At 40.9% G+C, this 13110-nt stretch overlaps 1 protein-coding gene across 1 annotated transcript in view; it reads left to right on the forward strand.

Moving 5' to 3' along the window:
• The window catches only part of CCNYL1 (cyclin Y like 1), a 50855-nt gene extending 41622 nt beyond the window's left edge, over positions 1–9233 (forward strand). The window contains exons 9-10 of the mRNA XM_084643392.1: positions 4141–4303; positions 7470–9233. Coding sequence (XP_084499518.1) covers positions 4141–4303; positions 7470–7586 — 280 coding nt within the window. The 3' untranslated portion in view covers positions 7587–9233. The remainder of the gene's footprint in view (positions 1–4140; positions 4304–7469) is intronic.
• Positions 9234–13110: the final 3877 nt, after the last annotated feature.

Genomic DNA, 13110 nt, shown 5'->3' on the forward strand with positions numbered 1-13110 from the left:
GTAGCGCTTAGGACAAATACTAAATTACCTACTAAAGTGGTTTTAACTGATACCTTTAATCAACCTGCTAATGTTCTAGAGAAGGCCCTTCTCCCCAGAACCAATGTCACTAGGCTTTTATATGGCGAGGACTTAAGCTCTCAAAACCCATTAGCTCTTGGTTTCAATTTACAACTCAGTAGGCTCGGTATCCAAGAGAACATTGTCAAAGCAGCAGTTTAATTATGTTTCTTAGTTAATCTTGGTTTTATCTCTGTTCTCAATTATTTATCATCGTGGTATCTAAGCACCTCAGAGGATCCACAAAGCATTGTACATAAGGAACTTCACACTGGATTCGGTGCTTCACTTCTCCCAGGTTCTAGCTAGCTCTTCTGTGTGTTAACAAAAACAATTAACAGCCTGACCGTTATAATTCCAAGTACATGTTCAGCCTTATTCAGCATAAGGCAGTTGTGTGTGCTATAACAGTAGGCATCTGGTTTCTTTCTCAGTGGTAGCTTTACAATGCAGAAATGTGACGTACTCTGCATATGTTCCCTAAGCACTGTACTTTGGATTCAGCCTCAAACTAGGGCTCAACATTTGACCTGTTGGTTTTAAAGGATTTTTTTTCCCCAGGATATTTTTTTTTTGAGAACCAGGGTCACACATTTCTCTTCCCACATAGTAATTGCACTTTCCGAAGAATAAAACCTCAGAAAAGTGTTTTGAGATAATGATCCTTTTAAAACCAACTTTGTGTTTATCATCCTTCACACCAAAAACATTCCTCTGTTACTGTTCAAGGTGTTTCCCTTGGCTTTTACTCTGTCACTGCTTGTTTTATACACACCCCTTTCCTGCAGACAGGTCTTCAAGAATGGGGCTCTATTGACTGTTTTGGAGGAGAAAAGTGGAACTGGTGTTCTTTTAGCAGATACCAGTTGTGATAAATCACCATTCACCTTAGCTCAAAGCATTCTTGAAAAATTTCACATCGGTATCACTGGTACAACTGAACTGGTGCTGGCAATATTGGGGAATCTTGCTGATTATTAAAAGTCAGCATCTCATCCTTTAACCCTGCTAGGAGCAAATTGAATGGACATAGGGCTGAAAAGAAGTTTAATTTTTTAAGATGTTTTTCACTAGTGTGGACAGTTGCTGAGTTGAAGGTTCTGTGATCTTTTTGATCAAGTCTCTCATGCACATGGAAAACTTTCCACCATTGGATTGAAAGGAGCTGGCATTCTAGGAGAAGGTTCATGTTTCACTGCAGGGGTTGGCCCCTGTTTGAAACTAGAAGCTTAGAACTCCGAGCTTGGAGTTTGTGCAGAACAGACCCAATTGTGGTGGCCTAATGTGATCTAGATATTTAGGAAACTGCCACTGGTAAGTGATTTCCTCTTAACCAAACCTAACTTAGGCCCAATTCAGTCTCACAGTGTCCCTTTAATTAGTACTTGGCAGTGTATTTATTTGCCAGTATTAGCTGTTCTGCTATTTTAAACTACTTTTCCAATGGTGGGAATTAAGTCCTTTTGTATGTTAATCCTACTGAGCGAAACACTTGGGAAAGAATTTCAGAAATGGTCATGTTCTGATGTTAGAGACAGCTTTGTAGCAAGTGCTAAGTTTGCCGCAAATGTTAAGCGGAGCCTTATTGTTTGAGTGACACCAGAGCAGCAGTCCCAGTGCAACTTTTATTTTCCAAACAATTGGGCCATGTCTAAACACAAGCTGCTCTGATTTTAACTAAGGACTTGTCTAAATGGGGAAACTTACCAGGGACCCATACTAAATAATTATACTGCTATAGTTATTCTGCTGGTAAATTTCCCTGTATAGACAAGCCCTCAATCAATTGAGAAACAGATCTAACTAAACCGGTGTAACTCCTTGTGTGAACACTCTTAAATCAGTTTGTATCACAAGGGTTTATACCAGTTCTACTTAAATCAGTTTGGTGCAACTTTTTAGTGCAAATAAAGCCTTTCACTCTCTACAGCTGTTGGATGTAGCTGACTCCTAGTAACCTGTATGCTTCATTTTCTCTGAGCTGAAATTTGGAAGATCGAGGACTATGATTGCTCTTTCATTCACACCCCTACCTACCTGAGAGTAAAAAGAAAAGGAGGACTGGTGGCACCTTAGAGACTAACAAATTTATTTGAGCATAAGCTTTCACGAGCTACAGCTCACTCTGAGAGTGGTAATTGCAGAACTGATGAAAAAGATGCTTTACAGTTCTACAGCCACTTATAAACCAAGTAAGCAGTGCCCCAGAAGAAGGCATATTGCAGAAATAAACTCACTTTCCACTATTTATAACTCCACTGAAGTGCTTAATTTTGCAGTGTGGTACGGTACTTGAGGTCCCAAATGCATTGGTTAGCTGTTAGAAAATTGGCTTTTTGGGGCTGTGGAAAGTGAACGCTATCTGAAGTTTTCTTAAGGGTATATGACTTTAATTTTGATATGAAGGGCAAATGGAGAGGCAACATGACCAAAAGTAAAGCATCAACATTCTGTGTATCGTCATCCTCTGCCTCGCCTCAACCTCCCCAGCAGAAAGTTTGGACCAAAAGACAGTTTCTTAATTTCTTAATTGAAAGATTAAAAGAAAATTAATTTGATATTTGGAAATTCTTCTTTGCTATAAACTTTTCTGCCTTGATGGAGTTTGTGTCTAATCAGTGACCAAATTAACCATGCAGCTGCTAATCCTGTCAATTACATTGTGCTAAAGAGGGAACACGCTGTTCATTCTTTAGGCTACCTACATTTGTACAGAAAACACATGGGTATTATGTTTTTGCTAGATTTTTTTTTTAAACCGCTATTAATAGACTTGTTAATCCTATGAAGTATTATATTTTTACACAATTAAAATGTATTAGTCTAGCAAGAACAAAAGGGGTGATGAAGAGCATTTATTCATGGGATAAATCAAGCCCTGATCATCAAAACATTATCTGATTTACATTTCTATAGGCTTATGACCATATGAACAGGAAATTAATTTTGGCAGTAGGTTCAATGGGACTCAAGTCCACCCTGCTAGAAACAAACACAAAGCTACTATTCACATTATGAGACCAGCCATCCAACCCAAGACACAATCTGGATGATTCCTCGATTCGTTTTCCCTCCGGTGGGTAAAACATCCATCTTAAAAGCTTCCCAAGAGCAAGAACAACTTACTGAATTTTTTTGTGGCTTACCTTTCAAATTGCATATAGTTTGTTTATTCATCTGCTCACTTGTGTATTCTTGGGTACTATGATGCTGTTCTCAGTTAGCGTTGAACTTCATTGCCTATTTCAGGTACCAGTTTATTTCTAGGTTTTTAAAACTCTCTTTATTTCTTTGTAAAATATCTCTGTGGTCTGTTTGATATCTGCAGTAGCCAAAGAATGCTTTTCTTCCCCTCCCTCCCCCCCAGTGTAACGGGCCTCTTCTCCTCTCCCCCCCCCCCAATATTTTGGACACTACAGATAGCATAGTGAGTCAAAGCTAGTGCCTGTGCTCTGACAAGTACTTTGTTATCCTGCCTAATGCCATTGAGAAGAAAATTCCTTTTCTCACCTAATGCTGCTTGCTTATTTATTTACTTATTGGAGATGAATCCATGTTGCCTCAAGAGGTTTTTTTCTCTGAGATAATAGCAGCAGCTCTTCATAGATCCATTTGTTGCCCTGGTGATATGACTACTCCTTTTGTTGGTCTGCCTCTACTTCAATAAACCCCCTTCCTGTTTTCAGCCCGGTGGAAATGTCTGCAAGTTCTCCAGAGCTAATAAACAGCATACATCATTCCTTTCATCTGACTTCTATAGTGGGGCCTTATGAGAGAGTGAGAATGGAGGACTTGTACAGCTGCACTAATGGAAGTCTGAAGAACGAACCTTCTAAGTCAGGAGAGTGAGTGTGCAACAGTGCACTAACCTTTCTCCCTAAGCTGAAGGTACAGGGGCTCAGAAGATGTACCTTGTTTTGAGCACTAGCGAAGTAATCCATTGGGTTTTGAAAACAGTAGTACATAATTTGAAGGACTGTTGTAAAAACGGTAATTGTGAAAGTGACTCGTGGTCTGTTCAGCTTGACTTGATTGCAAATGTTGAATCCCATTTCTTTGTTTCCCTACTACCCTTTTTAGGAATGAGATGGAAAGACACTTCTTGGAGCTGCTGCAGTTTAATATCAATGTTCCTGCCAGTGTTTATGCCAAATACTACTTTGACCTTCGCTCCTTAGCAGATGACAACAACTTGAATTTTCTGCTGGAGCCTCTTAGTAAAGAGAGAGCACAGAAACTGGAGGTAATGGCCTGAGACTTGGTGAGCAGGGCACTCCTGCGTCTGCATAATAACAGCATCTCTGGCTAATTGTATTATGTGGTGATTAGCAAAACTAAAAAGCTTTTAGAGTAGTGTATTAGAGAGGTTTAACCCCTTAATAATGACAGTGATCACTTGTAAAACACATCGGTGCTTTATAACCTAAGCAAATATCCTGAGGAGACGGAGTAAGAGGGGCTACAGTCTGTTTAGGTCCTTGAATAAAACACGAGGCATTAGTTTCTGGAACTGTAGTTCAGCTAGGTCACTTAGTTGTAAAAGCTGTATTTGTAATGGACTGTTTTTCTCTTTCCCTCCTCGCTTCTCCTTTCCAAGCACCCTAAAACATCCTATTCAAACCTGTTGAAATTATACTGGCTGCAGGTTTCCATAGCACCCAGTGCACAGCTCCTTTTAGCTTTGAAGGAGTTCTTAATGCTCCTAATTATGATTATTAAATTGGATGTTTGGTAGCAACTGTGAAGGTGGTAGTTTCATTTCACAACTTGAAAAAAAAAATCACGGTGAACTAATATCCCTTTACCAATGGGAAGCACTATTTTATGAATAATCTTAAATCTCCACTTTCAGTGTTATGTACTATTACTGACCTAGCAGAACTTGGCTAGTAAAAATACCTCCTGCCAGAGAGTCCTTATAACTGCTCAAGATCTCCATTACTGTTCTCTAGTATTCAAGTTCACATAATTAAAATAGACCTTGCTTTTCACAGCACAAACCTTTCTTCATGGTTGCTTTAACATGATACTGGGGTGCTATGCAAGGAGAACCGTTTGAACAACACATAAATTACCTGGGACTCCCAGGCAAAACTTCTGTCAGGGTCAACTCAATCCCTTCTCTTTCTGAGGTAGATACATTGACTACCATGCAGTTTGGTCTTTAATTTGAGACCTTAAAAACAAAGACTGTGTGTAGACACTAAAAGGTCCGATAGCCCCTTTCATAATAGTTTTGCTACATTAGTCTTGGCCCAAACCACTTTTCATCCACACCCCAGAAATCATGCAGCGTGCTGGGTTCTTACCTCCATTTCAGGAATGGTGGTATTCCAGGAGCGTTACAGGTGGAGTCACATACTGACCCTTTGAAACGGTAGACAAGACATGCCTAACAATGGTGCTGTTTCATTTGATTACTTTTCTGCAGTTTTTTGTTTTGCTTTTTGGGTGTTTTTTGTTTGTTTTAACCTTTAGGTAACGTTAAAGCTCATACTGTCACTAACTGCTTCTGTGATTAGAGTGCAGCTCTGGGCAGGAAATGTCTGTTTGTACAGCACCTAGCACAGCAGGGTCCAGGTCCAGGATGGGGGCTCCCAGCTACCAGTGTACGACAAACTGAGGTTTTTTTATATTCGAGCACTCCAATACTACACTACGAATATATTCCTCAGAAAATTGTTCTCTGATCTGTCCAGTACCTAGGCAGAAGTGGATGACTTCTGGACAGGTGTGAGCCCCAGTTTTGCTGCAAATATTCGGGTACCTGTTGTTCAGTATTACTTCACTGAGCGGTCTCAGTACAGCGTATGATTTGCCACACCATACTCAAGTCTGTGTGTGTGTAAATTGTAAACGTTCTAAACGACAGGATATGCAGTAAATATTTTTCAAAGTATTTGCTAAACGTTTCTGAATTTTAAAACAAACCTGCCTTTGGCTTAAAAACACAAAAAGGTCAGTTTGGGAGCTTGTCTTAAGCAGTGAATTAGTATTCCAGCAGATTGAAAACTGATCTGCCCCATAGGGGGGAGTGGGGCTTAATGTGACACACAGGTTCCTTTATGATGGATATGCTAGCATTAATGCCAGAGAGGTTTTGTCTGGTCTTGCAGTGGGGGCTTGTGCAGCCAGTGTCTCAAAACATGCTACTCGTGAGTCAAATGAATGCCTCCAGAGGGAGGTTGACAGAAAGAAATGTAAATAATTATTTTAGAATACACTTAGCAATTTATTCATGCTGAGAAGCGCTGCTCACCTTTTGAACTTTGAGAATATTGGGCTGTGCAGAATGGGTGCTACCCTAGAGGGAAGGTGCAGTCTTTTTACTGAATGAGTGAAAGCTCATCTGGTGATGGTGGTAAATTTTTAATGGAAGTTAATGCTCACAACTGACATTCTGAGCCTAATAATAATGGGTCAGCATACAGATAAAAAGTGACGCCCTTCTGTATTTATTTATTTGCATTATATTGGCCCCTAAAGGCCCCAGTCAGGGCTTGGAACTCTGTCCTGAAGCATTTCTAATCGAATTAGTTGACACACCGATTTAATGGGAATCTCACTACTGGAATAACTGCACCCGTGTACATGCTGCTTTAATCGTTCAATAAACGGAGCTACTCTGCAGTTTAGTTAAAGCAGTTCAAATACTAAATACAATTCTCAGACCTGTGTTAATAGGACATTACTTGCGCTAAAGCAGGGTGGATGGTACTGTACAGTTCAGCACCGGGATCTCCTTACTGGATTCACAAACCTTTGTGCTGGTTTAAATATCAGCCAAAAAAAAAAAGGTGGCTGGCTCAGGAAGGGCACAAACACCAGCCCTAATAAATTTTCCCTTTCTGATTCTCCACTATACACCCTAAGACTTCTAGATGGTTGTGTTGAGCTGGGGGCGGGGGGGACCAGCAGCCAGCTGTAACCTCTTCCTTCAGGGCTTAGGAATCTCTAGAATCTCTCCTGAGCCTCGTATCCATAGCCTGGGCTCCAAACCCCATCTATTTACATGGAGTTTTGAGTGTAATTTGCACATGAACACACATACTTCAAGTTGGATCCAAGATTTCCATTAAGCTGTAGAGGCCGGTATAAGATTTAAGTTGCTTAGAGATGTGGAGATTTAACTGCATTTAAAAATCATCATCTCCTGTGACTAATAATGATACGGGTGAACATGGGGAGAGATCCTTAAAGATGCAGTTTCTACAGCCCCTTAATGTTTTCCCTCAACAAAAGGCCTTTTTTGTAATGGCATACCCAGGGCAGCAGCCAGTAGCGTCACTGAAAGACAAGGCAGTGTAAGTGCGCAATCCATTAGCGTTGCCATTGTAAGAGCTTTCTTAAAATGTTTGAACACTTCTAATTCACGCTTTCATTCTTTTGTATCTGAATGTATTTTACAGGCTATCTCCAGGCTCTGTGAGGACAAATACAAAGACTTGTCCAAAGCTGCTATGAGACGATCTTTCAGTGCTGATAATTTAGTTGGTATCCGTCGTTCTAATGCCATCCTCTCCTGAGGGGAGAGAAGGGTGCAGCACCGTGAAGCCAGCGTACGTATGAACCGGAGGAAGACCACCACTCCATGCACATAAGCCAGCAGTGATGGTGTCTTCCAGTAAGGGGAGGAAGGATAAAACCAGCCAAGGGACCCCAGGGTCTGAGGAGCATATTCCATTCAAAAGATGGGACCTTGTCAAATCTGTGCTCCTCCTTTTAATGTACCCAGAGGTGCAAAAACAAGCTCTCCCCTCCCCCCCCACAGATGTTTGCTTACTGTGTAGGCCTATAGCTGTGAATGATGAGGTTTTTAATAATGAGTAGTTTTAAATTTTAGAATTTAAACACTAACCACATGACGATAGTTACAATGTTCTTCCCTCTTCTCCGCATCATCCAGAAGCTTGCTGTGTTTGCCTTTGAGTGAATGCAGTGTTAAGAAAAAGAAAAAAGGACTCTAACCAAGTATAAAGCCACTCTGGAGCTTGAAGTAGTAGCATAGACAAGTGTTGAAGGGTTTTGCTATTCAAAAGCTGCTATTATTGGTGATGAGTTCAAAAGCAAGAAGCTGTTTGAGCAGGATATAATAACTGTGTACCAGCAGTGTCATTCCGGTAGAGACTGTCAAAGGATTTTGAATGTTTTGGTTGGAAGCAGAGAAATGGTGTTACATATTGATTGTTCAAATGTATAGGGTCCATGCTGCATTTCTTGTGAACTATGGTGCTTCTCACTTTCTAATACTTTTACTACTGCTTTGGAAAATATGCATCCTGTATATCTTTCTGAGGCATGGAATGAGAGAGCTGTATTGGAAACAATGTCACTATCCCAAACAATGTGGCAATCCAGTGATGAATAGCCTACTGCATTGCTTCTCTGAATTCTTCCACTACAGATCCGTTGTGCTTTATGCAGTGGAGTTCTGACAAAGTTGATGCTAAGATTATCATGTCTGTTTTGGTTCCCCTAGACTTCCTGCTTTCAGACAGGGGGTTTACTTTTGTGGTGGGACAGTAGTGAGTTTGAGGATCCTGGACTCACCGATGGGGTAGATACTTATTCCCTATTAGCACATAAGGTTTTGTTCAAAGGAGTTCTTAAAAAAACAAAACCCAAATGTATAAGTTGTCAGACATATTTTTTGGAGAAGTGAACATTATAGTTTGTGCAACTCTGCTTTTCCTGAAGATAGAGTTTACTCCTCCAGAATGAGAATTTGGGATGGAGTTTCCTTTCAGACTTTGAAACTCTAAACAGGATAAGTATTAATAGACTTTTCCTGTTACAAGCCCTTATATACGTCCTTGTCCCAGTTCTAGATAGATTCTAGGCACTTTGTGCCATACTGAATGACATTCGTTCCTAGGACAAATTTTGTTCAACCCTGCTTCCATCCAAGGTCCAGTAAATTATCAGGTCCCCATGCCTTTGAGATTAGGGATTTCTGAGTATAACAATTTGGCAGCCTTCAAACTATTTAAATATGTATAGTATTTTAAAGTTTGCAAATCGACCAGCTCCAGGCCCATAATCCATGGAACTTGGAACTTCAGGTATTGATCACGATTCAATTTTGAAAATAATGCTACATCTTCAGGTGGTTTTCCTTTCTCATGTTTGTATTAAAAAATAAAAAGCTAATAAACACCTCTATTTTAATTAAAGCTACATGTGGTTAGAGCGTTTTGTACCATTTTCTCTGAGTTTGTTTGCAAATAACTTGTTGAACAGATTAAAATGACGACTTGGCCCTGTGTGGCTACTTTAGAATCTCACCAAATCTTAATCCTATGGTGTGTGAAATCCACCCCGATATGAGCTGATCAAATTTTTTATCTTGCTACCTCTTAGGAGCCAAAAATGAATATTATTAGAAGTTTCAAACAGCTTTGTGTCTGCTAGGGTCATAGAGTTTGCAGGCAACGGCGGTTTGTGTGTTTTAAGCTGAAGGAGGGGTATGACTGAATGACAGCTTCTGTGATTCCAGGTCCTATTTATTGTTAAAATCTGTGAACAATAATGTTTAAGTAACTGATGGTGACGGGTAGATTTTGGTTTAAAGGGAAGGAAACTTTCTGGAGGTAACTTGTCACACACTGCTGCATTAGTCCTCCTTCTGAATCTACGTTGGAACAAGGTTAGCTGCTTGTAATTTCCAATCTCTGGCTTTCAGGTTGACCTGTAACCTAATTCTTACAAGTCTGTGTATTAGTTAATACTCGGCAACCTGATTTGAACTTTTTGGCTTATATGAGGTGACTATAAACACACTTATTTTGCTGATTGGATATACAGCTTTCACACATGTAGCAGGTGTGTGAACTTCGATGGAAAGAATCACCTGTGCCTGGTATTCACCTTTTCTTTGATGGATGAAATAGTGAAGGATGTAATAGCACAGTAAGAAAAGAGATTTATGATCCTGGTTTGTAGGCGCATGACCGATCCTAGGATGTGTCAATAGACATCTCCCTAACAGCGTGGGAGAATTGGAAAAGAACTCCCCACAAAGTGATCTGAATCTACCGGATGTGTTGCTAATCTTTTGTGTAGCTAGTACAGGCTCTCCCAGAAGGCTAGGATTGTATCTGACTCCTCGTAACCAGACTGAAATCCGGAGCTGCCTTTGCTCAGTGGCATTTTAAGTTACCAAGTATTATGTAGGATATGTGGTGCTGCAACATCATGAGGCATCTGATGACCCATGCAAAAGAGACGAAATCTGAATTTGAAAGTCAGTTTACCTGAAGGTAATCAACTTTCATTGATCCATTAATCTGACAGACTGGCTAACAAATTGCTACTTACCAGTCAGAATGCTCATTCTCTCCTTTCCACCTCCCCCTATGGAAATCCACTTTGGTTCAGCCAGCCTTTGGTGACTGCCCCTACAGATGTTACATGCAGTGTAGTTCTAGCTGTGTCAGTCTCAGGATATTAGAGACGAGGTGGGTGAAGTAATATCTTGTGTTGGACCTTTCCCAGACCTGAAGAAGAGCTCTGTGTGGCTCAACCCCCACCCCCCACACACAGAAGATATTACTTCACCCACCTTGTCTCTCCAACCTGTGAAAAAACCCTTGTATGAAATTTCTACATAGTAAGATACTTCCTAGGTTCTCTGCATTTCTATTGATATTTCAGTGTTCTTCATTTTAGGTGTAGGTGATCATAGTTGTATATTACAGATGCTTTGAGTCTCCTTACCCATAGCTTTTAATGCAAAGATGTAAAGCCATTGAAAATGACTTAGGGAGGAATAAAGGATATGCTGGGTTTTTTTTGCTGCTTCATGATGTATAAAGGCCAGAATATTTTAAACACTTTCTTTGAAAAAGCAAGTTTTTACTACCCTGTTTTTGCAGGCGGTGTTGGTGGTTGACTGGAGAACTAGTGAGATTTTGCTATAACCAAACTGAAATCTGAGCTACTGAGGAGGGGGAAGTGATTTTTAATTTGTTTTAAAGAGTTTATCAGGAGTTAACAAAAGAACTGACAACCGCTTGTGAGAAATTAAAACTGGCAACATCCGTTCTCCTTTAACTGAGGACTGAACTCCCACTCCAGTGCTCTAGTTTTCCAGCAAAACCATAAAAGACAAACCTTTTAAAATCTGTTCTTCAACCTCAGAAAAATCTGGGATATTAAATCTTTTGGACCTTTATACACAAAAGAAGCAAAGAAGTTGGGTTTTGCTTTTTGGTGCTGTAAAACGCCTTGAGGAGAGACAGCATCTGTGTGTTTCAAAGGGAATCTCATCCAGTTTTTCCTCTGGAAACCTGGTGTTTTTAGAAAAGGCTCCCTAGAAGGTGTCAGCAACATCTTGTTTCTGAAACAGCAGGGTCAGGAGGGAATTTATTCATAATCACTATTGAAAATGTCCCTTTAAAAACAATAATTGGATTTTATTATAGAGGACAAATTAATCCTTTTTCTCTCTGCCTATGAGCCAGCCTGGCAGGATAGATAAGTGTATGCATTGGGCTGTGTGTACTGGGTATAGAGAACCCAATTAAAAATGCACAACAATCCGATACTTAAATCTTTATTGAGCTGCAGCACTGTCATCTTCCAGTCGTAGCTATGACACTCAATGGCTGACAGCAAATTGCCCAGCTGCTTTCTTGCTTTAGTGCAGGCTAGTTAGAATCCATTCAGCTCCCATCCACAAGTAGTGTTAGGTGGAGATCAACACGCTACCCACCATTCATTGATATGTGGTTAGTCTGATAGAATGCAAACTTGCTTCAGCGCAACCTTTCCCTTTAGATACAGAAACTGTGTGTCTTGTTGCTAAGGCAATTGGGTATGAGACCCACCAAACCCCCTTGAAGGGGTTAAGAGGACAAGTACTCCTGGGATAGAATAAATGTCAACACCACCCATATTTTTACTAAGAACAGGCATAATGTGGGCAAGTGGAGGAGGAGAAGGGAGTGATTTCAGGCAAGCACTGAAGGAGAGGTGGAGTAAGTGCTACAGAGTATGTTCCAAGCACTTAAGTAGGGATGGCTGCTGATCAATGCTGAAGGGTAGATCTGAGTAGTGGAGAGAGCTCCACCAGAAAGGAAGTGATGGTAGTATCTGTTCAGACCTAATTTCCATGTAAGAACGGCCTTACTGGGTCAGACTAAAGGTCCATCTAGCCCAGTATCCTGTCTTCTGACAGTGGCCAGTGTGCCCCAGAGGGAATGAACAATACAGGTAATCATCAAGTGATCGATCCCCCGTCACTCTGGTAGTTCTTGAGTGACCTGTACCCAGTTTTTGTAAGAAATATATCCATCCTTATGTGGTATATGTTCTCCTGCCAAGTGGCATGCCAGAGCTAAATGCAGAAAGGGTTTATAGAGTGCACCAAATTACACCCCTCTTTTCTGAAGTGTTGTCACTCTTGTCCTTAGCGCTCACAATGTTTACCTTCCTTTCTCATGGTGCATGGTATCTTAAAAGTTCTAGGCGCTGTGGGTCATTGGACCTGATCTTCCTGTCACACACACCTTTGTGGCTCCATTGAATTACTGCTGATTTGCTGTACTGGGTAGCTGATTAGGCTAATGTGTCAGTCTGTTACGGCTATGCCTTGTTCTAGGGCAGCTGGGCTGAGGGGGGAAGGGCAGCAGGAGGAGGAGACTAATCGAAGATACATGAGTTTATCCCCTGTAGTACAGTTCCTAAATTTACGGCAGCTTTTTCACCTCACAAGACTAAGATCTTGCCAGCACTTGTTCCCTGCCAGCTCTTACGTGCTGTGACTGGTGCTGTACAAGACAATGGAAAAGGCAGCAGCTTCCCTGAGATTAGTCTGAATAGACAGAGAAGGATGGAACGGACCCTGGGAGATCTAGATTAGTGATGAGATGCCTAATCCTGGGATAAACTATTCCAATACCTTACTTGTTAGTAAGGAACTCACTACCTCAGGTGACTAGCAACCTGCCATGTACAATAACCAGCTTCCTTCCCCACCTGTAGGGATGAACTCTGGACCAGTGCTATGCGAAACCTTGTGTGCTACTTCTGCACACCTCCTATTCCCTT

This window comes from Lepidochelys olivacea, assembly GCF_965140295.1.
Source record: "Lepidochelys olivacea isolate rLepOli2 genome assembly, chromosome: 11".
In the NCBI taxonomy this organism is placed as follows: Eukaryota; Metazoa; Chordata; order Testudines; family Cheloniidae; genus Lepidochelys; species Lepidochelys olivacea.